Raw genomic sequence first — 21,207 nt, forward strand, 5'->3', positions numbered from 1 at the left:
AGGCGTTTGCATTGGCATCTGCGCGCTCTGTTGCACCTGCTGCATCTGCTCATTGGAGGGCATATTCGGGAATTGCGAAGGCATGTGCGGCGAGGTGCGCATCGGCGTTCCACCCTGCGGAAACGGCGTACCGAGCATTCGTTAGGGAGCCTGCTCCATTTGTCCCCCGGCCTGTTGACCAGGCATCATTAACGGGCTCCCCCGCATGACGGACCCTTGCGCGGGAGCATTCATCAGCGCCTGCTGTTCCGATTGAGGCTCTGGACGAAAGAGATTTGGCGGAGAATGACCAGAAGGCGCATTGTTTTGAACAGGGAGAGGAGAACCCTGATGCTGCGCTACCTCGCTTCTGAAGCAGACACATGTTAGCGATCAACCGTCGCACAATACGCACACCGCTCACATATTTCCCTGCTGCTCAACGCCGGCAAGCAGATTGAACGATGCTTTAGTAGAGTTCGCGGTGGCCAATCTCTTCAGCTCATTCACGAATCCGAAAAACTGCTGCTTCTTCTCGTTGATTTCTGACTGAATCCTGTTTCTCTCAAACTCCCACTGCATGTCCGACATTCCAACGTGACGGGAGCCATGCTCCTGTTGCTGCTTCTCAAGCTCGCGGATGATGCTCTGCAGTTTTGTCGCGCGGGCTCGCATCTGCTGGTACGTTGCCGCACGAAACTCCCACATCTGTTGCGGCGTGGGCGATGATTGCATCGACGCTTGTTGCGTGTGCTGCTGCTGCTGTTGCTGCTGCTGTCGCTGAAGAAGTATTTGGGCAATTTGAGGTGTACTGTTGGCGATCATTTGCAGCCGTTGCGCATTCGTGTTCGAAAAGGGATTCTTTGAGGCCTGCGCCTGTGGTAGTTGCTCATGGAGCGAGGCTGACGCAGTCAGGTTCATCTGTGGAGGAAACTGTATCGGCCGCTGGCCCATCTGTTGCTGCTGGTTGGCTCGCTGCCGCATCTGGTGGCTGCGAAGGAGATCTATCATCTATAATGGAAGCAGTCAGCGACCGTGACTGTGAACGGAAGGCTGAGCCAAATGAACGACCACTCTCGACCGCTCACGTGATGACGTAAGTAGACGGGCGTGAGTAAAGAGTAAAGTGGATGGCCAGGCTGCAGCGTGATCTCGTAACGCGCAAAAGAGGCTGTGTGTGTAGCGTGATGGAACAGCCAAAGAACTACAAGCAGAGAGGAGGAAAGGAGAGAATGTAGCGGAGAGCACACTTGCTGCTTCGTCTGATCATTAGCCATCATGCCTGCACCCTGTTGAGGAGGGCGAAACGACTGCTGAAGTATCTGAGGCTGCTGCTGCTGCTTCCGAGCCCACATGCGAGCCTGATCGGAGGACTGCATGCCCTGAAGATTGACGTTCAGATGCAGATCAACGAGACCCAGTTGCTGGGAGGCAAGACCGGCAGGAAGATTGGCTGGGTGCATATTATACTGCTGCGGAAGGCGGTCTGCCATGAAGGCAGATCGGACTGTCGAGGGAGGGGTCGCAAGGCGTGTGCGGTCGCGGGGTGCTGGCGGTGGGAAGGTACGTTATGCGGCAGGAGGTAAAGCGGGCGGCGAGCGAGCACGGCTGGGCCGCCGCAAAGGAGGACGTCGATGGGCTGAGCGGCGATGGGACGCGCACAACGGGGAGGAGGGGGAGAGGGAGGGCAGTCGGAGGGACGATGGTGGTGGGAGGGGAGAGCAGGCGGGAATCGTGCTGTGGGCTCACCCGAAGGCTGACATATACTAGCATTGCCTCGCCTTAAGCAAGCATATAAATCTCCTTTTCTGAATGAGGTGATGACAGGAGATAACACTCGCATGCACAGGCCACCAGCGCTCGGAGCTGAAACACAAGGTCACCTGGGAGTCCCACAAGTAAACGTGATATGAGCGCACAAAGGAAGGATGGTATAGGAAATGTGATGCACTCATTCCATCAGCATATGCTACAGCCTTTCAAGTGGCGTGCCCACGTGTAGTCTTTCTTGAATGCCCTGTGGCAGGCTGTGGGAGGTCCGGAACAGTGTTGTCAGCGGCTTGTTGTCCACGACCAGTTGAAAGGTAACGCAGAGGTCGGAGAGTTCCCTTCAGCTGTGTGATAAGCGGTTAAAGCATCAGCAAAACCTAAATCCGGCTTAGGTCATTTTTGTCGGCTTGCTGTCACCAAAAACGACAGTGAGTTCGAGAAAGTCTCAGGACCTTCTTGTTTCGAACTTTTTTCTGGGTTGGAAGCTTCTTATTGTGCACTTATTAGCAAGTACCAGCAAGAACAAGTCAAAAAGGAGGCTCTCGAGTCAGAACAAGTCGATTTGGGTTTTCCTGATGAAAGATTGAACTGTACACTTACGGTGACTGTTCCACGTCGTGCAAACGCAACTCTGGTTTTCCAGGAGTTCCGTATACGAACGAAGCTTACCCGTGCCCTCAAGTTGTGATCTATGGCGTAAAGATGGATGTGTCAACATGCTTTCTGACAAGACAATTGAATGCGCACGCCGCACATGCAGAATGTGATCAGCAGCTTCAGATCGCTGAGTTTCGCAAAGGTGACGTCGTCTCGATTGTCTTTGTCCATCTCATGCAATGTGGTCTCTTTCCTTCCAATGTACAGTTACAGCAACAGCTCGTGTACGAAGCTTGCGACTGAATGTACAGCCAGAGGTGTGAACGCAGCTGATAGTGGCCGCGATCAATGTCTGCTGTGGCGCGGAGATTGTCTGCACGAGCTCGCACCATCCCGCAAAAGGCAACCGTTGTGGTTCGGCGACGGCGCTTATTTACTTTCCGCGCTACTCTTATCACCTTCATTCATGGAGGAACTTAGATTGTTTTGAGTCTTCTATGCTGAGCCAGCCATGAGTACATATGAGACTTAAATTCTAACAGCGGCTTCGCGGAACATATGGAAGTAGGCACATTGGTGCAGTAGTACTAAGTAGTGCATAGTAAGCCGATAAGCGAGGTTCACAGTACGTTCTTCCGTTGTTTATATTCTGTCTTTGATTGTGTTTTCATGTGTAAAGACCTCAGAGGACAATTACACCTCTATCATACTGTCACGGAAGACAATCGAGATGCTGGGATCCCATTGGCACGAGGAGCGCAAGTGAGAGCTCAGCGCTCAGTAATCAGTGCTCAGTAACGAGGCTATTTATCTCCGCGACGTACTATGTGACAGCATAACAATTAATCCCTCCTGTCAAAGCAAATTATCATTGAACGAAAAAAGGGCCTGAAAACGCATAAGAGGAGAAGGAGACCGAGCAGACTCAAGGTCCATTTTGAATGCCTCAGACATCGCGCAATGGATCAGCAAAACCCGCGTTTAATTATATAGTCATACATGTGTATATAAAACTTGCTTGCCTCGCAAGTCTTGCAATCGTTTATCTATATATATAAATATCAAGTGCTGAGACAGGCACTGAAACTTTCCCCCGTTCACTATGGAAGTTCTGCAGATACAGACGGCTTGAGGTGGCACCTCTACGGTTCTGCTAGCGCACTGTCACCTAGCAGTGTATATTACAAACGTACCACTCTCTCGTGTGACGTCCAGGCCTGCGCAGTCCTGCGCTCTTCCGTTTCAAAGACGCCTGGTTCGACCTGGCCGTTTTCCTTCGGGATAGTGACAGTGCCTGGACCAAGGCTTCCCTGACTGCATACGACCCTGGATCTCCCTGGATAGTTTCTTCCCCGGTCGTAATATGATGTACCACCGCACCTCCACTCCTACCTTTGGTAGTCCATCGCTACACTTGTACTTAGTCACACCTTCGACCGCCTAGGCCTGCCTTCGGCGGTATAGAAAAAATATCTCGTGTGACGTGACCCCTTACCGCAGCAGTTGTCACAAGGTGACCGTGACATTAATCATTCCAGGGATGACGGATGTGGCGCCTTTAAGACCTAAGACCTAACCGCCACTAGCCTCGCTCCACTCTGAAATGGCTGCAGATAACCTCTGCTCTCGCTCGCATTCCATGCATGGGAAACTCTCTCCAATGTCGCAAACATGCATCGAGAGACTCAGGTCTCACCGGCCGGAGGATGTCGACCTGTATAGACCTCACTTCAGATCGGCGTCTCTTTTCACTCACAGAGCACTGCACAGCTCAAGGCAGTCCAGGCTGGCTGCTGTCCTCGTCCTACTGTACGAAAAAGCGAACGAGCTACGTGTTCTGCTTACGACGCGATCCAAGTCTCTCCGCGCGCATCCAGGCGAAACCGCACTGCCAGGAGGCAAAGTCGACGAAGAGGACGCGAACATCATAGCCACTGCCGTAAGCTCCATTTCCTCTACCCACGTCGCGCGCTCAACATTCTTCTTCAGTACAGAGAGGCTCACGAGGAAGTCGGCTTGCCTCTTAACTGTCCTGCTGTCCATACTGTTGGAATTCTACGACCATTCCTGTCCAACCGGAAGATCGTGGTCAGGCCGGTAGTTGCACTCCTTACAGACGTATCTGTACTTGACCGGCTGAAGGCTAGCGAGGACGAAGTGGAACACATTTTCAACCACCCTCTGGAGGCGCTGCTGGAACCTGAAATCGTCAGAAAAGAGCCTTTGGCCGAGAAGGGATCTGTAGACTGGCCGTATGAGGAGGAGCTTCACGTATGCATTTCACTAGAAGGTTGTCTTGCAAGCACTGATGCATGATCCCTCCCGCAGAACTCGGACGACAGGCGCTTGACGTTCTTGGGTGACGCCAGCTATCGCATGCATCGCTTCCGAAGCTCGGCCTCCCCTGTCAAAGGTCTCACAGCTGAAATTCTCGTACGTGTCTTCTCGTTTCTTTTATGCTCTTACGGTTTCATAGGATTGGTCTGAGACGTGACCTTCACAGATGACGACAGCCGAGATCGCGTATGCTAAACCCACTGCTTTCGAACGATACGCGCCAGAACAGCCTAAGGACTTTGGAGGGATTTCGGCCTTATTAGCGGCTGCAGAACGCGGGTCTCCCAAGCGTGTGTCTTTATCGGGGAGCTGTACACCGATAGGAATCGCTCCTCGCGTGTCTCTTTATGGCAATTCATGAAGAGCACTTTTCATTCATCAATTTAGATGTTCTAATTGGTTCCTTTAGACTTTATACGTATCAACATAGACATAGATGTTAGACTTTAGATGTATCAACATAGACATAGATGGTAGACTTTAGACGTATCAACATAGACGTATTACATTCCACCTAGATTAAGCATCATAGGCGAGTCGATTTCTGCTTGGCATGATGGCAGTGCTGGTGAACATGACTAATACTTCGCCTGATAGAAAATAGATATGATCACGATGGGATCCTCAAATTTTGGCGATACAGTACTATAGACGGATCAGCGAGCTCAGCAATCCCATGTGATGCTTTCCACGGAGGCTATCATATATATACACACTCTGTCATACCAAGCATTTCGACGTATCACAATCTTACATTCGAACCAAATCCTTGACGTCCTTGTCAAAGCTCACCGTCCGACTCGCGCATCAACTCCAGCAGCACTGCGTCGTCCTTATAGAAAGATAAAGCAGATTTTTGCCAGAACTCCCATTCTTCCTTGGTGTCCTCATGCTTCGCGCATCCCAGCTCACGACGGAATCCAACAAAGAGTGCCGGGAAAGAATCCACGTCATCCATAGTTCCTCCGACACAGAATGCCAAACGGTGCTCGATTCGGCCATCCCGCACGATCGCAGCGAGCTCCTCCGCGCCAACATCCTCGAGGATGGATGCAAGCATCTCCTCATCGGGGCTCAGCTCGTTCCGGCCCTCGTAGAATGCCTGGACGTCGAGCAGGAATATGGGCGCAGCAAACGCCTCGCGCTTCGACGTCGTCTGGGCCCACTCCCAGTCGATGATCCCGACGATGTTCAGAGCATCGTCTACGAGGATGTGGTCGCCCTTGTCGTCCATGTGCTTGAGGTAGTACATCCCTTGATCATCGCTTTCTCTGTACCTCATGAGAGGCGCCAAGCAGTCTAGGAGATAGCGGTGCACCAGATAGGCATCGGCGGAGCTGCTAGGGTAGGTCTCCTTGCTGCGAATCATGTCGAGGTGGTGGCTCACGATCGACTTGCGATAGTCGAGGTTGCGTGCGAACGGTCCCAATAGGTGCAGTTGCCCAAGTGCATCTCGCTTTGCAGCGCTCTCCGACACTAAGGGGCCGACGGACAGCGAGCCGGATTCGTCAAGGCAGCCGATGTCGGGGAAAGGATATCGTGCTAACTCGATGAATATATCAGCGAGCTGCTCGAGTATCTTTTTCTTGCCATCGTCATTTAGGTCTTCCCATATCATCGGCGTGCCGGCCAGCTTGTCCATCAGGATATATCCGACCCCGACCGGGTTCTCCGGGCCATCGGTGGCGATGTCGTGCACTTTCGGGACGGGAACAGAAGTCGTCGCTAGGAAACGCAGGGTCGCGGCCTCACTGAGAAGACCGTGGTTCTGCAACTCGACGGGGTGGGAGGACGCGTTCCGTCGGCGGATACGGCAGAACCATGCCACGCCGTCCTCGAACTCGACGTTGACGTGGTAGTTGATGCCACCCATAGTCTTGAGCAGCGCGTCAGGCTCGTACGCAAGCGGAGGGACAGTACACGGGATGCCCCCGCGCAGAGCGCTCGCTCTCGCCGTCAAGGCCCCGATGTTGATGCGAGCAATGAGCGTGTTGATCTCTTCACGCTCGGCGCGAGCGGACGCTTCTTGGCAGCCATCTTCATCCGTCTACCACATTCATGGGCATGGTGAGGTTCATCAAGGTACCTAGAGTCGCGACTACTGACCTCCCAGGTCGGACAAGTGTGCTGCTCTGGCTTGAGGTGTGTGGCGCACAGACGGCGGTTGCATATGAGGCACGCCTTTTGACGAACGCCAGGCTGAGCGCAGCCCAAGATATCGCAGGAGTAGAGGGCCATGGCTTGGAACACGCTGAGGGGAGTGGGCAAGGGGGAGAAGAGCAGGGAAAGCTGGCGGTGGTCTCTCAAGATCAGCTCTTATAGCTTGCGGCCACCAACTGAAGTGGACGCATAACGTGACCGCGTTCCGGGTCCACACGTGTGCCGAGACGCGTCTGTGGCGCTGCGACAAGATCCACTAGGATGCATCCAGGGGAGGGACCTAGTCAGCCAGAACGGCACCGAAATCCAAGCCCCGCTGATATTCCCAGACGAGTCATCTGCTGGGCTTGAAGTAAGAGCCCCGTTTGATGTCCATTCCATCAGGCACTGAACGTTGAACTGTTGACCCTCTGCGGCGTTCCCAGCCTGAACAGATTTGGTCCATGACTTGATGGTCAGTAAAAGTAGGTTTGGTGAAATATTCTCATGCAGGTTGCTCCGGTGACCCGAATGGGTCGTGTCTCCATTCCGTGCCAGCGGTATCAATACGATCGGCCAGATGGCCTATCAGTGATCAGTGCGGACCCACAAACAACGAGACCCTTGAACTGCGCTTGAATGTTGCGGGCGAAATTGCACGCGCAGCCTGGATAGCGGAATTCGTCATACCAGTAATTTGGTGCAGCGGATGGCTTATCCAGGCTCAGGCAAATCCGTCGTGAGTATGGCGATGACTATCCCCTGCGGGGCTGACAGTGACGGCTGAATATACCTTCAGTAGAGCTGCTGCTCCTTTGAACGCAGCGTATACAAAGATGCAATACGTGTTCAATCCAGTGCTACGCACCTCAAGCATCAGCACAGACATGACTTACGATTCTGAGGAAGCGCATCAGATCGTCGAAGGCCATCGTTCCACAGAAAGGTCAGATCAATATTTTTTCGAGCTCTTGTTCCGTTTTCTTGAATTCTGACTTTGCAAGGGAAAACGATACGTCGAAGGACAGACGAGTCACAGCGGGCTGCTATCAGATGCTGGACTCGATTGAACCGGTTGGGACTCCCTCTGTCCAAGCGAACTCCAGTATAGGCATGCGTGAGAAGTTGACTCAGCGTCTGGACATCCAGAACAGCGGGATACTCGCCCAAGGAGCTGTCTTACCGTCCTTGCCTTGGGCATGGACGGCAACGACAGCGGCCCAGAAATGGACGTCTGGCTGATGCGATGATGAGAGGTGTTCGCCAGGTATATAAGGGACTACCCAACACCTGCAGAGTACCATCGCACCGCACCGCTCAACAACGCACCTCGTCAAGCAGTATCAATACCAACTCGCCCTCTTACTCTCAACACTATCCGACATGCCCGCTCAACGCTGCCGTACTGCAGGATGCTACAGGTGGGCGGTCACCGGCAAGAACCACTGCTCCTTGCGTGAGTGCCTAAATGTTGTCTGAGAAAACGTTGAACGAGTCATTATCTTGACGACACAGATGACGGGAGGAAGTGGCGCACGGGCGCGCGTACGACCTCGTTTGTGCGAGGATTCCTCGCCCATCTGCTCCAGCCGTCCGGCTGTTCCACGGACACGACCTATTGAACCACACCTTCTAAAGCATCTCAATGAGCCTTTGGAAAGTGCGTCGACAGGTCATCGAGTTTTTGTGTAGTAGAAGATGGACAAGATTGGACTAGCTTTGACAAGCGGACTGTACACATTCTCGTGGACTTGGTTTGGTACTGTATCATATAGGTGGACTTTCCGGAACTTCGAGCGGATGAAGCTGTATCATAGTTTTCAACGGCTACACGGACTTTTTCTAAGTCTATATGGAGTCACAGTTTAGTGCAAGATTCCTGCAGTCAAGCGGCGAGAATGCAACAATTATCCTATCCTCCGAGAGCAGCACCTTACCGTTTTCCTGCGCGTAGTCGATGTGTGCATTGAGCACCTAGCAACATCTCAAGCATACAGAGACGACGCTTTGTTGGAGAGTATCGCCACCGATATATAACACCATGCATCTGCTCAGCTCCAATGTATGAACAAGGAAGGTTGTTAGAGAGCTTCCGCCTCATCGCTTCTGCGAACTTAGGCGCATATGTCACCGATCCTCCGTCAGTTAATAAACGGTACCAACACGCAAGGTGTTCAAGCAGGGCTCGGGAAGCAGAGAATCGGTAGCTTCATAATTGTTAAGGTCGCTCGGAGATCTGATTCAGCTCCGATCGTCACGAACCATGAAGCATGAAGCATGAAGCTTAAGCTTCAAAAGTGAAACACATTGTTGCACGTCCGAGTCATTCGCTAACGGAAACCCGTCTCGACGTTTATTGTGCATATCGGTGTTCATCAACACAAAAAGATGAACAATCTCGTCTTCGCGTTGAGCTATACAGTTCGGGATATATAGGAATGTACAATGTACATGTAGGCTCCGTAGCGAAGCGATGTCATCGCCATCATTATGGTCATCGGAACGAATACGTCAACGTAAATGGGTATAACGAAGCAGAGGCAACCACACCATAAAGGAAGCAGGTCATACAGCAAACATAGATATAAATAGTACGAATCATCACCGGCGTGCTAGGTTTGTCGTGCTCCGATTCTTAATTCCGCCCGTGATGGTCTTCTGCAGCATCACACCGTCTTCTCCAGGAAGGACAAGGCTAGTCCTGGAGCTCGACCCACCCCAAACGCCAGCGCCGCCCAGATTTTTCTTCGAGTCTAAGGAGAAAGCATTGCCTACAGGCATACTCAGCCTCCGGATCCAGCCCTTTGGCTTCTCCGCTCGGATTCCAATGATAGGGGGCTGACGTGGTCGCACGTCAGCCGCGCCGAGCGAGGATTCCTGAGACCTATACTTTGACGTGGAACAGGCTTCACAGCCACAATAGGGTGCGTGGTCTGTTGGACGAAAGAGCGGAGATGAAGGCTGGCTAGACGATTGTTGACTCGACGTGGGCGGCGAGGTCGGCTGGGGCTGAAGATTAGTCGTGCTGTACGAATGCACGACATACTGTGCCCGCGACGGAGGTTGGGAAGGGAACGAGCCCAGTTGGGGGTACTTGGACAGTCTGTTGACGATACCTCCCCGCGTCGCATCGCTGCCGTGGCCACTGTCCGGACTGCGAGTGTAGAGCAGTCGAGCGCGCTCCGCCTCGAGCTCCTTCGCCTTCCGTCCGATCTCGCGCTCCTTCATACGCAGCTCGAGTTCCTGCTCCCTTAGCTCGAGCTCCTCGAGCTCTTCGATGCGCTGCCGTCTGATCGCGATATCGTCCACGATAGCTGCTGGTGCATGCCCCGTGACGACTTGCTTAGCAGCGCTCGGGAGGACGCTTGACTCGGGAGGGGGTATCCTGCGCGTCATGTCTGTAGAGGCTCGGCTTCGATTCTGTGGCGGCGAAGGGGACGTTGGAGCTACTGCGCTTGTCTCATACTGGGTAGCCAAGCGAGAGACGCTGGTCGGCAATCGTGGAACCTCCCTTTTTGGAGACGTAGACTCCGCCTAGAAGCGCGAATGAAGTAAGCACCGCTCTCATGTCACGATGAGTAGAATAAACGACGCACCGGACGATTGTAGCGATCCCTGAGAGAAGCAACCACGCTCCCATTGCTCCTTCCTGTATCGCTCCTCTGAACTGGTGGAGCGATCGAAGCGTCTAGATTCTTGGCATTTAACATTGGGAAATTCTCGACGGCCTTCTTCACGCCGAAATCGACATCATGGTCCTCATCATCTATCACTTCCGGTAGAGACGTACGTGCGTGAGCTTCCACAACCGGGGGAAGTATGGTCTCACTTGCAGTGGCATTCGCTGCAGGCGGGTCCGAGTTCTTTACTAGATGATCATTCACTGAGGCATGCGCACTGGAAGTCTCGTGGACTCGCATGTTGTCCTGCACTTGGAAGCGAGATATATCGGAAGCAGGCGATTCTGAATGCCACGTAGCCGGTGAGTGATCTTGATGAGATGTTTCTGTTGGTGTCAGCTGTGCGGGCGATTCAGCAACACGGGGAAACGTAGTATCAACGAGCGGACGGTGGCCTGAAGATGATTCGCTTTTCATGACATCTGCTTGAGACACGGGACTTCTGGGTACGGGCGGAAGTGGGAAGTGAGTCGGCGGCGATGGGAACGAAGCTAAGGATGCCAGCGAAGTGGTTGAATCATTCAAATTCTTGCCAACCGTGAGCCTTGGCGGAGACTTCCTACCAGGCGTAGCCAGATACTGGGGCAATGCAGCAGGTGAATCTCCAGAGGGTGTGATCGCTCTTGATGATGCTCCAAGGTCTTGCTCAGAGGCATGGCGAGACGAGTACTCTGGAGCAGGACTATCTCCGAGAGGTACTTTCAGCTCTCTGGAGCTGTTATCGGCATTCGGTGTAACATCATCGTTCGTCTGCACTGGAGGGATAGATCGAATAGACTGATTTTGGGGCACATCAGCTTTGGGAAGATCTGCGGGTGCAGATCCAGACCACCCAGCCTCGCAATATGTGCGCCATTCTCCGAGTTGACCGATTGTAGTAGAGAAGCGCCTCACACCTTCGCAGGAGCGCAACCATTCGCCGTCGGCGACGCGCGATAGGCACGCGGCCAGAGTATGCATAGTACCGCTATGCTTCCGGGTCACTAGCAGCGCATGATTGCTGCAACGACAGGATAAGTGTACGGCCATGTGGTTCACATGCGCGGCAGACTAACTATTTCTCGTTGTTAATCTCGGGACCGAGTGTACTGAGAAGGTTAATGTAGCGTGTATGCTCCTCTGCTGCACCTTGCGGATTCTTCTTGGATTTCTTCTCGTACTGTAATCCGGCTTGCTTGATCTTGGCATTGGCGCTCGCTATGCGATCATCGTGCGCTCTTTCCTCTTTCTATTCTGCACATCAGCAGTCGAACGCAAATCACAGGCGTTGTCACTCACAGCGAGCCTCTTAAACCATTTCTTGAGCTCTGCACTGATTCCATCGCACTCCTTATCAGCCAGTTTGACGAATCTTGAGTCAATATCGGAGAGAGTCTCGAAGATAGTCGCACTGGCATTCAGCGCGTTTGCTGGGTCACGATGAGGCAGGTCGCTGGCATCATGTACACTGATGCGCACCTGGAATCTCAGCAACACATCTCACGGATGATGCATCCCGCAGGGCTCGCGCTAGCTTCTTCTGCAAAGATAGTATCGCATTTGCCGCCTCGCAGTAATCGTTCAGGACATTCACGACGACCTCTAGCGTCTTGCAGGACTTGTGTATATCATTCCTATCCGCTACGGATAGTACAGGGGCTGCAGAGGCCATAGATGACGATAGTGCTATATCATGTAGAGTTGCGGCCGTCGAAGGCGACGGCGAGCTCTCAGCCGGAACATGGCTCACTGCGCACCGCGCACCCCACAAGTCCCACCTTTGGTAAGCGCTCAGACCTATTCATGACTAGATAAGGCAGGTATATAAGAATGCGCTGTACTTCTGTGAAACGTTCCTCGCCTTCTCTGCCTCTGCGCTCCGTCACACACCCGGCAGCATCGTTTGAATGATCCTGAACAGGTGCAGATTGGATGACCTGCTTCTACTGCTCATATGAGAGATTTGCACATGATGACTATTGATTATTGATGACCTCCCGATTAATGCGGTCGTGCTCAGGCTCGCTTCATAAAAAAACCACTTCAGATTCACTTATATGCACAACTTGCAGTCCCATGTCTAGGCTGCTGTGCAGCTCCGTTGATTGACCTCAAGAAGTTGCCGGGTTCACCGTGGCATATGGTAACCATCGCAAAATTGCAAATGAAAATCCAGATCATTACGTCGGACAGTGCGAGCTCCTGAACCTTCTCTTCGCTAGTCACGTATAGCTTATTTGAATTTGATAGCGTAGTGATGTCTGCACGCCATTCATACACATGTTCGTGACAATGCGAGTCAAGAGAATAAACAGACTTGATATCATTGCAACTTCAGTCGGCTATCAGGCCTATGATGCATTGACTAACGTTTTTGACGCCAATGGCCATGGCCCAACATTGGAAAGTTAACGACATGCGCATTTGCGTTTTGCGTTTACACGTTTCGACTCTCGACAGCATTGTGCGTGGACTCGTCGATCGCGTGCAGACGCTGTTCTAACATGTTCAATGAAGTCTTTTCCTCTAACTGTTGGCCGCCTACCGTTGTACAAGTCAGTGAATGCATGAAACGCGTCAATCGCGCTGTACTAGTACCTGGGCAACGTGGTTTCGCCTGCGTATTCTTCATGTGGCCTGTACGACCTAATATCACCAAGCTGTCAATGACATCGACACAATGCTACGCGTTATACTTCACAGGCAGGCAGGTCAATTGTGGTCACCGTTGGCTAGTAATGACTACATCTAAAACGTACGTGAAGAAGCTTCAACATTATTTGCAGTGTTAACCCATGACACCCAGCACGTCCGCGTCATGCAGTCATCCGTGAATATGATGTTGATAGCTGAGATAAAGTGATGGCGGCTTCCGTCGCTGTCAACAATCCCATATGGGTCGGAAAGATGAGCTGATGCTGCGAGTAACGATCATCGATGAACACATCAATGGAGAGATCGCTCGAAATACCCGTTTATTCATGTAATTCCAACGCTGAAGCGCAGTCTGCTGATTTTGAAGCGTGCAAATTGGAACTTGATATTCGGAAGCAAAAATTTGCTTCCGACTAGGTTAGAAATCTTCAATTAGACAATCCGACAAGCCCCCAGAGAAGCGATACATGCTCGAACCATGACCTTTATTCAGCCAGTGTGTGGCTTCTGCGAACTCCATTTGTCTGGAAGTGCAATTTGATGATGGGACATGATGGGCCACAGCGTTGCAGACCAAGACTTTGCAATTATTGATCGCCATCACGTGATGCCCACTTAGCGCGTTCCGAATCTCATCAGACGCCCGGGCTTGTTCTCCACTTGCTCTGTCGTACACGGTGCAGTCTTCCCTGGCTCCCCTCCCGTCCCCGCTTGGCTACTCAGGCTTGCTGCTAGACTTCCCTGAGATCTCTGTGGGGGCGCGGATAGGCTGACTGTGTTCGCTCGTAAGTGTTAAGGCACACCTTCCGTGTCACGAAGTTTCGGCTGATGCGACGCCTCCCAGGGTGTTCACTCACGACCCTTGCTGACGCGTACGCGTTGTCGACATCACGACGCTTACTGCTGAGACTGACTGTGCTACTCTGTAATGACTGCTCCGACGCAAGTGCTTCCTTCTTGGCTTACACTTTCCACTACCGTTATCACCGAACCAGACGGGAGTTTGTCTACTTCATCTGCGACGCTGCAGCTACCTCTCACATATTATGGTCCAAGTGTGAGTGGATGACTCCTCTGCATTCGAAAGTGTTACCCCCTTCAAATATCCAATCCGGGAGAACGGTGCTTTGCGATAGGCAGCGGGTCGTTATGGCAGAGTGGATAATCTATTGTTCTTCAGCGAGTGTGCTCTTCGTTCTATCTTCATTGCGTTTCAAATTACAGCTGAAGCTTGCGTCTGCAAGCAGCTTGTGCTACCATCTTCTGGAAGTAACAAGCCGCTTCTTGCACAAGCGCCGGCCAACTCATTATGTACGCGTATAAACGTGCTGCCGCATTTCTGCATCTGCACAGCAGTCGGCGTTCATTCCTCGGGTGCAGAGCTGCGGAGTTGCTAGCCGTGCTCCATCGTTGTCGTGACATAGTGTGCCGCTACCTCGAGGCCGCCTTGAACGGGTGATCATCGAGGCGGTGAAATGCGCAGACCATCGACTGACCGGCGATATCTGGCCGACTGATTAGAGGTTTGATAGCGTTTTAAGATGCGCGTCATCGTGAACCATCTGATGTTTTGGGTTCATTGTTGTCAGACCGAGCGGACATTGTTTGAACTCGCTATTTCGTTTGCTTCTGAATCATGTTCCGGACGGTGGAGAATGTCGCGGACTAATTATGCATATTAGATACCTCTCAATTCCGACTGGACGTGGGGTGGGCTTACATCGCCTGGACCAACGAGCACACCGCTGTCAACAGCATCACCGCACTCTCCGTCTCTAGTTCCTCCAACTGCACCTACCACGGCGCTGTCCTCGGTGTCGAGTAGCACATCAACTGCAGCGTCCACAGCCTTGTCGTCGGCTGTAACATCTACATCTATGTCGTCATCTGTGCCGTCCTCTTCAACTGCTATCATAATATCCTCATCTTCCTCAATTTCGTCTACACTTCTATCCTCCACTGCTACCTCCGCGTCCTCTCGCACTTCTTCGGCCTCCTCATCTGCCTCATCATCACCTACAGTTATCGCATTAGCAAACTCCAGTGGCATCTCGGTCAAAGTGCTGGGTGCAGTTCTTGGTTCGATCATCGGCGCCCTTCTCCTGATCATTGCCTTGCTCGTCTGGCTGCTATTGCGAAAGTACAACCACGATATCCGACCTGCTGATGAGGCATCTCCGCAGGAATCGAGCTTTTGGAACAGGGAGACGACGCTTCTGTCGCGTCGTTCGTCGCGCCGCAAGACACCCATCTGGACGGAGTGGCAGGTCGTTTCTCCGGACGAGGCGCATGAGGAGGAGCATGAAAATGTACGCGGAGACAGTCCGGGCGAGGGATCCCCGCGCGGAAGCGGCGATGAAGGTTCTCCGTTCCTTACCAGGCAGCACACACACGACGAGTCGAACGATATGACGCAGGGTAGCGACACTCTCATGGACCCACCTTCTGCTGCGCTGACATCTGGATCGCCCTCGAGTCGCCACTCGGACCGTAAACTCGGTGGACCCATCATTCCCCGTGGCGAGCTGCTTGCGCGAATGAGGGACGAGCAGCATACACCGACGCCGATGTCTGCGCCCGGTGTGCGAATCGTACGGCCATCCCCACGCAGGTCTGATTCCCCTCCGCTGCCTGCGCCTTTCGCGAACTTTGACGAGCGCCATCTCGGACGAGGCATGCATCATGCCGAGAGCCCTTCGATGTCGTCCACCATGCAGGGTGTCTCATTCTCTTCTGAAAAATCCACTGAGAAGTCTTCTGCGACGCTGGGCGACCCAAATGCTTACGATCCGCCGGACCTACTGTCTCCGAAGCGCATCAATATCAGCAGCTCAGGGCCGTCAGAGGACGAGGCTGGTCCGAGCAGCAGCTTCAGTTCTAGCCCATCTGGACTTGGGAAGCTGGCCAATCTACCGCGCATGAGCTGGTTCAAACGATTAAGCTCTCCCAAGGAATCATACAGCGCCACCCAGACCGAGAATGACCCGCCCAGCGAGGATACTTACACTCGCACGCCTTCTCGCCATTCTCGTAATGGTTCACGCTCACGACCGGACTCACGGCCGGTTTCTTGGGCGCCTCTACCGACACATGAACCAACTAGTCCTGAGGCTGCTAGTCGAAGACAGACAAGACTAGCGGTGCCGGGATTGGGCCTGACAGTCGGGGGAGTCCGGCCAACCTCGTCAGTTAGTGCGAGTGGAAGGAGCGGAGTGAGTGGGAACACAGTGTACGCGAGTGCGCAGTCTTCCGCTGCGGCCTCCTATGCTGATGCTCCTGCTTCTGTGGAAACGTTTAGGTCGGCGCAATCCGGGCCCCGCGACTCTGGGAGCGATTCGCAGCAGGACTCCGTCTCAACATCCTATGGCGAGACACCTCGGAGCAGATTCCCTGGAGGGTTTCTCCCTGTACCGGACGTCCCACCGTCTTACGAAGACTCTCAATCTGAAATGTCCCGGGGAAGCATGTACATACCTCAAGATGCAGCCGATGTTCTGGATTTCCCTGTCCCACGTCCAGCGTCTCCATTTACTGCCGTAAGCGGGCGCATCCAGATGCCGCAGCCGCAGCCGTACGTTCTTCCCTCCATTCGCCCTGACTCTCCTCCTGGTCCTGCCGCTGCCATGCCGAACCCGCGCGCGTGGCGCAACTCGCACGCGACGGATGGCTCGCAGAGTAGCTCTGCGGAGACTTTGGAAGATGAGCCGCCTCGTCCTCAGAGAAATTGGCGGAGCTTGGCGACTGACAGTGAGGGAAGGAGGATGACTTTTGGAGTTGTGCGTACATCGCCTAATTGATGGGGAATGAGTATCTGACCGCGTTATGCAGCCATTGGTTGTCCATCCTCATGACGCAGTGATGTCTGAGCAAGGGTCCTTGCACTCACGCCTGGGCGCGCGTTCACCGCTCAGTCCTCCCGGCTCTCATCCTGCGTCCGTTCTTACTGGTTCCGGCTCGTCGTCAGGACCATCTACGCATTCACGAGGGTTCACAGGCAGTTCCAGCTCAGGTTCGGTGTCGGAGGACGGACGGAGACGAAGGCAACAGGACCCAAGCGATGTCAGCTCGCCGCCAATTTCAGCTGTCTTTAATCGAGAGGGGTCGAACCACTCCTCACGCCCTGCGTCGCCACTGTACAACCCTCCGAGGCCGCCGATGACGCCTATCGAGCAGTCGCCAGACTTCCCAGCTGCTAACTTACCAGAGCATGAGCAGTCGGCGCCAGTCTCTGGCACCATCACGTCTCAGACGACATCGAGGACAGAGAACAGCAATACTCATTCGAGCGTGACGACCACGCAGACGGATCCGATCACGGGAACTACTATGCACTTCCCTGCTATGCCTTCGAGTTGGCGGCAATCAGGAACTGATTGGAGAAGGTCGGGAACAAGCTGGAGGAGATCGGGGACAAGCTGGCGAAACTCAAATTATGATCAAGATGCGATGTGGTAACTGGGCTTTGGCGATGCCATCTCGCCCAAACTGACGATAGGCAAGGAATACCAACGATATCTACATGACTGAACTCTTGATTTTGACAAAAGCTTCGGCAACGACTTCTCTTTCATCATTGGTACCTAGCGATACCTCATGATTCCTATCGACTGCTATACCTGTTAGATGGACTTCACGTAACGTATTTTTCTTTCGTAGCTTACGCCATTGAACGGACTCACGGCCCCTTATGATTATGATGATGTCTTAGCTGCGTACTGACATACTGTAATGCGTACTGATGGAACGGTATGGATGTAATCGCTCACACTTCAACCCATCTTTCATTGCGAGAATGAGGCATCGCAAGGCGCAATCTTAAGCGGAGAGATTTTCAGGTCTCACAAATCTTGTGTTGAGTCAGAGAGTCACCATAGCAGCCTGTGCCTCGCTAGCCCGTGTGAATAAGAAATTAAGAGTGGCACACCCTCATGAACACCATTTAAATAAGGCCCGGTAATAAGTTGCATCTTGTGCCTATGGTCATAATAAGATGGTCCAGAGGTGAAGCTGGCGCAGCTTTGAAGTCTCAGATCTCAGATCTCAGACCCAGAAGCCGATGCGCGCTTGTTTGAGAGACGGAGTCCACGTGACCGCGCGCGTCTTCGTCTTAGCGAGATGCGTGCCCGCCGACACCAATCTGCACAACTTTCATTCAGTGCCACTACTGGGAGTGCATTGGGCTGGCGATGAGCATCGCAGCTTGCATAAGGTATTCATCCTCCTCTGCTGTGATCTGAGTGGAGATGACACTAAGAGCTTGAACAGACGGCTCAGCAGGCGGGCTCGCCAAGGCGCAGACAAGCTCGATGGCGGCCAAGAAGAGTTCACTGTATGCCGTCACCAACTTCTCTCTTGTGAAAACATATAACGTTTCAGCAATAGCTCAGAGTTGCTTTGGCCGGACTGCTTATTGGATGTCTTCTTTGCTTCACGAACCTGTACTTCGGGCTGCAGACGGGATGGATCAGCATGTGCGTACATCAGCCTTATCCTAATGAGCATTGCTATCGCGCGCTCGCCGGAGGTGCATTGATGTTGACTATAACTCCTCAGGATGTCGCTGCAATCCGCCTTGATAGGTTTCCTCGTTTCCAAAATCTTCCTTACACCAATAAGCCCTCAAGAGAATGTAGTATTACAAACCATCGCCGTGGCCACAGGGACAGTACGTTATTGAAATCGGTCCGACATAACGGCAGTCACTGAGCATATGTGCATGCAATATTCAGATGCCTTTAGCTGCTGGATTTGTTGGTATTCTACCTGCCCTCGGCTTGTTGGATGAGGAAAGGGACGGCGTGCCTCCCTTGCACATATCTTGGCTCGGCGCGGTAGGCTGGTCTTGTGCGGTCGCTTTCTTCGGGTGCGTCACCTTCGTTCAGAAGTCTATATCCATGCTAATGTGCACGTGTTAGTGTGTTTTTGTCGCCTCCAATCCGCAAGCAAGTGGTACATCGAATGAGTGTGAATACTGGGGCTACTCTGACGGTAAACACTCATAGATCATCGAGGAGCAACTCGCTTTTCCTTCCGGTACTGCTACTGCCCAGCTCATATCTGTTCTTCACCAAATTCCTCCCCCGAATGCCACTCATCGGCAGCGGCGAGGATACCAAGAGATTGCTACCGAGGAAATAGAAGACATCCCAACACCGATAGCAGCTGTGGAACATGTAGAACTTGCTGACATAGGTGATGCAGAAGTCGCAACCCAAGAAAGTTGGGGCGCGTTGATATGGAGCTTCTCTGCATCGGGTGTCATGACCGTAGGACTGCATTTCTTCTATCAGCATACTAGAGTATTGACCGTGACATTGATAGCTTGCGGCATATTTCTTTCCTGTAGTCTTCTCTATCCCTTTGTTTGGGAACTACCTTGCACGCGAATGGCTCTGGACATTCACGCCTAGTCTGTCGTACATCGGACAAGGTATGATGCGAGCACCTGGCCGATCGCTGGAGCTCATCATGCACAGGAATCATCATGGGCTTTCCGACTACATTGAGCATGAACCTCGTGCGTATTCTGTTCTCATCTCTCTCTTCGCTATACCGACTGTAACACAGGGGATGCTCGTGGGCTGGGCCATCCTCTCTCCAATTTCGAAGCATGCAGGTTGGGCACCCGGTCCTGTAGGAGACATGACCTCTGGCGCGCGAGGTTGGATCCTCTGGGTGTCGCTCGCGATCATGTGTGCAGATAGCTTAGTGTCCCTCATGCCCGTTATCGCGGAGGTGCTATACGCGAAAGTGTGGCTCAGCTCGACCATGCAAGGCGACGCTGCTGATGGTCAGTTCGTAAAAGAAGATAAAGAAGTAGAGACTTCAGACAGGCTAGTACCCACAAAGTGGGTCATTTGGGGCCTGAGTGGGAGCGTCGTCAGCGGGACTCTGCTCGTGTGGTTGGTTTTTGGAAATGAGGGCATTAAGCCATGGGCAACTTTGATTGGATTCCTCATGGGTGGACTGCTAAGCGTTCTGGGGTACGTGCAAGCTTCCATTCCCTTTATATGTCAGTCTGATGACTCTTCATGTAGGGTGCGTGCTCTGGGAGAAACTGATCTCAATCCCGTCAGCGGCCTTGGAAAGATCAGTCAACTGTTCTTCGCCTGGATACAACCTGGGAACATCGTAGCGAACATCATCGCAGGCGGCGTCGCGGAGGCTGGTGCTCAACAGTGAGTGACATCGAATATGAAACTCCCAGTTTTTCTTATAGATGCGCCTTTTCCCAGAGCGGGCGATCTCATGCAGGATCTCAAGACAGGACATCTCATCCACGCATCACCTCGCGCCCAGTTCTTTGGGCAGGTCATCGGATCGTTCCTGTCGATAATCGTGACGACCACCGCGTACACCCTCTATAACCGTGCTTATCAGATCCCTGGGCCATCATTTCCTGCACCAACCGCCTACGTCTGGCTTGGTCTTGCGCGCCTCCTACGTGGGTAATCTCCATTCGTCTGACTGGACCATCTTGAGCCCTTCCTTTGCTCGTAGGCGACGGCCAGCTACCACGCGAGAGCGGCGACTTTATGATCGCATTCGCCCTGATCTTCGGGCTCATCGCTGCATTCAAAGCATACGCACAACGACAAGGTGCACGGTACACGAAGTGGATACCTTCCGGCGTCGCCTTCGCCATCGGCTTCCTGAACACGCCATCATTCTCAATCGCTCGTCTGATCGGAGGCATCGCGGAGCACGTCTACTACACGCGTGTGGGCCGAGAACATGGCGGCATCCGCCTCATCATCATCGCTAGCGGATTCGTGCTTGGAGAGGGAGTGGTGAGCGTCGTATCGCTCGTCCTCAGGACTTGGGGAGTGGGCGTCGCGAGCTGTTGGGGCTGCGAGCATGGGATGTGTGGAGGCTGTCCGGCTTAACGCGGATTGCATTGTACTACATGTATGAATAGTTGTAATTCCGTGAGAGGATAGTCATGCTATAGAAATCGTTCATGTTAGCCAGTTGTTTTATAGAGAGCCGCGACTGTTCATGGTTTGATGGAGAACCTGCTGCTGTTGAATCCGTATGTCATTGATCAATGAAGGAAGAAAGGCGGTGCTAT

General features: G+C 52.9%; 9 protein-coding genes across 9 annotated transcripts; 4 read left to right on the top strand and 5 right to left on the bottom strand.

Moving 5' to 3' along the window:
- LAESUDRAFT_199385 (uncharacterized protein) lies at window positions 1-1,269 on the bottom strand. Its single transcript, XM_040901551.1, has 2 exons — window positions 404-1,269; window positions 1-349 (listed from the first exon to the last, which is right to left on the bottom strand). The coding sequence occupies exons 1-2, from the start codon at window positions 988-990 to the stop codon at window positions 142-144; spliced, it is 795 nt and encodes a 264-aa protein (XP_040763870.1). The 5' UTR covers window positions 991-1,269; the 3' UTR covers window positions 1-141.
- Window positions 1,183-2,128, bottom strand: LAESUDRAFT_199411 (uncharacterized protein). The gene is made up of 3 exons (XM_040901553.1): window positions 1,931-2,128; window positions 1,817-1,862; window positions 1,183-1,760 (listed from the first exon to the last, which is right to left on the bottom strand). Exons 1-3 carry the CDS (start codon window positions 1,932-1,934, stop codon window positions 1,376-1,378), a joined length of 435 nt encoding a protein of 144 aa, XP_040763871.1. The 5' UTR covers window positions 1,935-2,128; the 3' UTR covers window positions 1,183-1,375.
- Window positions 2,049-2,687, bottom strand: LAESUDRAFT_199401 (uncharacterized protein). Its single transcript, XM_040901552.1, has 3 exons — window positions 2,504-2,687; window positions 2,350-2,438; window positions 2,049-2,248 (listed from the first exon to the last, which is right to left on the bottom strand). Exons 1-3 carry the CDS (start codon window positions 2,575-2,577, stop codon window positions 2,163-2,165), a joined length of 249 nt encoding a protein of 82 aa, XP_040763872.1. The 5' UTR covers window positions 2,578-2,687; the 3' UTR covers window positions 2,049-2,162.
- Window positions 2,688-4,006: 1,319 nt separating this feature from the next.
- LAESUDRAFT_759659 (uncharacterized protein) lies at window positions 4,007-5,044 on the top strand (the record flags this gene model as incomplete). The annotated part of the gene is made up of 5 exons (XM_040912620.1): window positions 4,007-4,062; window positions 4,117-4,285; window positions 4,336-4,617; window positions 4,675-4,779; window positions 4,850-5,044. The coding sequence occupies 5 exons, from the start codon at window positions 4,007-4,009 to the stop codon at window positions 5,042-5,044; spliced, it is 807 nt and encodes a 268-aa protein (XP_040763873.1).
- Window positions 5,045-5,155: 111 nt separating this feature from the next.
- LAESUDRAFT_680190 (uncharacterized protein) lies at window positions 5,156-7,114 on the bottom strand. Its single transcript, XM_040905724.1, has 2 exons — window positions 6,790-7,114; window positions 5,156-6,730 (listed from the first exon to the last, which is right to left on the bottom strand). The coding sequence occupies exons 1-2, from the start codon at window positions 6,919-6,921 to the stop codon at window positions 5,465-5,467; spliced, it is 1,398 nt and encodes a 465-aa protein (XP_040763874.1). The 5' UTR covers window positions 6,922-7,114; the 3' UTR covers window positions 5,156-5,464.
- A 180-nt stretch (window positions 7,115-7,294) lies between these two features.
- On the top strand, window positions 7,295-8,064 carry LAESUDRAFT_714498 (uncharacterized protein; the record flags this gene model as incomplete). The annotated part of the gene is made up of 4 exons (XM_040907070.1): window positions 7,295-7,307; window positions 7,336-7,561; window positions 7,622-7,768; window positions 7,827-8,064. The coding sequence occupies 4 exons, from the start codon at window positions 7,295-7,297 to the stop codon at window positions 8,062-8,064; spliced, it is 624 nt and encodes a 207-aa protein (XP_040763875.1).
- A 1,101-nt stretch (window positions 8,065-9,165) lies between these two features.
- On the bottom strand, window positions 9,166-12,394 carry LAESUDRAFT_813047 (uncharacterized protein). Its single transcript, XM_040914456.1, has 6 exons — window positions 12,343-12,394; window positions 11,961-12,288; window positions 11,781-11,911; window positions 11,558-11,730; window positions 10,419-11,502; window positions 9,166-10,356 (listed from the first exon to the last, which is right to left on the bottom strand). Exons 2-6 carry the CDS (start codon window positions 12,151-12,153, stop codon window positions 9,424-9,426), a joined length of 2,514 nt encoding a protein of 837 aa, XP_040763876.1. The 5' UTR covers window positions 12,154-12,288; window positions 12,343-12,394; the 3' UTR covers window positions 9,166-9,423.
- Window positions 12,395-13,793: 1,399 nt separating this feature from the next.
- On the top strand, window positions 13,794-17,976 carry LAESUDRAFT_199541 (uncharacterized protein). The gene is made up of 5 exons (XM_040901554.1): window positions 13,794-13,921; window positions 13,981-14,193; window positions 14,819-16,365; window positions 16,435-16,912; window positions 16,965-17,976. The coding sequence occupies exons 2-5, from the start codon at window positions 14,065-14,067 to the stop codon at window positions 17,589-17,591; spliced, it is 2,781 nt and encodes a 926-aa protein (XP_040763877.1). The 5' UTR covers window positions 13,794-13,921; window positions 13,981-14,064; the 3' UTR covers window positions 17,592-17,976.
- Window positions 17,977-18,238: 262 nt separating this feature from the next.
- LAESUDRAFT_726354 (OPT oligopeptide transporter) lies at window positions 18,239-21,140 on the top strand. Its single transcript, XM_040909016.1, has 13 exons — window positions 18,239-18,345; window positions 18,402-18,465; window positions 18,519-18,607; window positions 18,690-18,801; window positions 18,866-18,999; window positions 19,052-19,085; window positions 19,139-19,402; window positions 19,458-19,566; window positions 19,613-19,653; window positions 19,704-20,119; window positions 20,174-20,314; window positions 20,372-20,580; window positions 20,637-21,140. Exons 1-13 carry the CDS (start codon window positions 18,323-18,325, stop codon window positions 21,020-21,022), a joined length of 2,022 nt encoding a protein of 673 aa, XP_040763878.1. The 5' UTR covers window positions 18,239-18,322; the 3' UTR covers window positions 21,023-21,140.
- Window positions 21,141-21,207: the final 67 nt, after the last annotated feature.

The sequence above is a fragment of the Laetiporus sulphureus genome (genome assembly GCF_001632365.1).
Source record: "Laetiporus sulphureus 93-53 unplaced genomic scaffold LAESUscaffold_22, whole genome shotgun sequence".
NCBI classification, from domain to species: domain Eukaryota; kingdom Fungi; phylum Basidiomycota; class Agaricomycetes; order Polyporales; family Laetiporaceae; genus Laetiporus; species Laetiporus sulphureus.

What these genes read in the sequence shown, in the direction of transcription:
- LAESUDRAFT_199541 (XM_040901554.1), top strand. Translation starts at nt 14,065, where the DNA reads ATGACTGCTCCGACGCAAGTGCTTCCTTCTTGGCTTACACTTTCCACT. An exon ending in GGAGTGAGTGGGAACACAGT is followed by an intron (nt 16,366 to 16,434) that starts GTACGCGAGTGC and finishes GGAAACGTTTAG; the next exon opens with GTCGGCGCAATCCGGGCCCC. An exon ending in GGAGGATGACTTTTGGAGTT is followed by an intron (nt 16,913 to 16,964) that starts GTGCGTACATCG and finishes CGCGTTATGCAG; the next exon opens with CCATTGGTTGTCCATCCTCA.
- LAESUDRAFT_199385 (XM_040901551.1), bottom strand. Translation starts at nt 990, where the DNA reads ATGATAGATCTCCTTCGCAGCCACCAGATGCGGCAGCGAGCCAACCAG. An exon ending in GTTGAGCAGCAGGGAAATAT is followed by an intron (nt 350 to 403) that starts GTGAGCGGTGTG and finishes TGTCTGCTTCAG; the next exon opens with AAGCGAGGTAGCGCAGCATC.
- LAESUDRAFT_199401 (XM_040901552.1), bottom strand. Translation starts at nt 2,577, where the DNA reads ATGGACAAAGACAATCGAGACGACGTCACCTTTGCGAAACTCAGCGAT. An exon ending in CTGCTGATCACATTCTGCAT is followed by an intron (nt 2,439 to 2,503) that starts GTGCGGCGTGCG and finishes TTTACGCCATAG; the next exon opens with ATCACAACTTGAGGGCACGG. An exon ending in CACGACGTGGAACAGTCACC is followed by an intron (nt 2,249 to 2,349) that starts GTAAGTGTACAG and finishes CTTGCTAATAAG; the next exon opens with TGCACAATAAGAAGCTTCCA.
- LAESUDRAFT_199411 (XM_040901553.1), bottom strand. An exon ending in CTGGTGGCCTGTGCATGCGA is followed by an intron (nt 1,761 to 1,816) that starts GTGTTATCTCCT and finishes TGCTTGCTTAAG; the next exon opens with GCGAGGCAATGCTAGTATAT.
- LAESUDRAFT_680190 (XM_040905724.1), bottom strand. Translation starts at nt 6,921, where the DNA reads ATGGCCCTCTACTCCTGCGATATCTTGGGCTGCGCTCAGCCTGGCGTT. An exon ending in ACACTTGTCCGACCTGGGAG is followed by an intron (nt 6,731 to 6,789) that starts GTCAGTAGTCGC and finishes TGAATGTGGTAG; the next exon opens with ACGGATGAAGATGGCTGCCA.
- LAESUDRAFT_726354 (XM_040909016.1), top strand. Translation starts at nt 18,323, where the DNA reads ATGAGCATCGCAGCTTGCATAAG. An exon ending in TGTGCGGTCGCTTTCTTCGG is followed by an intron (nt 19,000 to 19,051) that starts GTGCGTCACCTT and finishes TGCACGTGTTAG; the next exon opens with TGTGTTTTTGTCGCCTCCAA. An exon ending in TGGTCTTGCGCGCCTCCTAC is followed by an intron (nt 20,581 to 20,636) that starts GTGGGTAATCTC and finishes CTTTGCTCGTAG; the next exon opens with GCGACGGCCAGCTACCACGC.
- LAESUDRAFT_813047 (XM_040914456.1), bottom strand. Translation starts at nt 12,153, where the DNA reads ATGGCCTCTGCAGCCCCTGTACTATCCGTAGCGGATAGGAATGATATA. An exon ending in ATGTGTTGCTGAGATTCCAG is followed by an intron (nt 11,912 to 11,960) that starts GTGCGCATCAGT and finishes ATCGTGACCCAG; the next exon opens with CAAACGCGCTGAATGCCAGT. An exon ending in GGGATCGCTACAATCGTCCG is followed by an intron (nt 10,357 to 10,418) that starts GTGCGTCGTTTA and finishes TCGCGCTTCTAG; the next exon opens with GCGGAGTCTACGTCTCCAAA.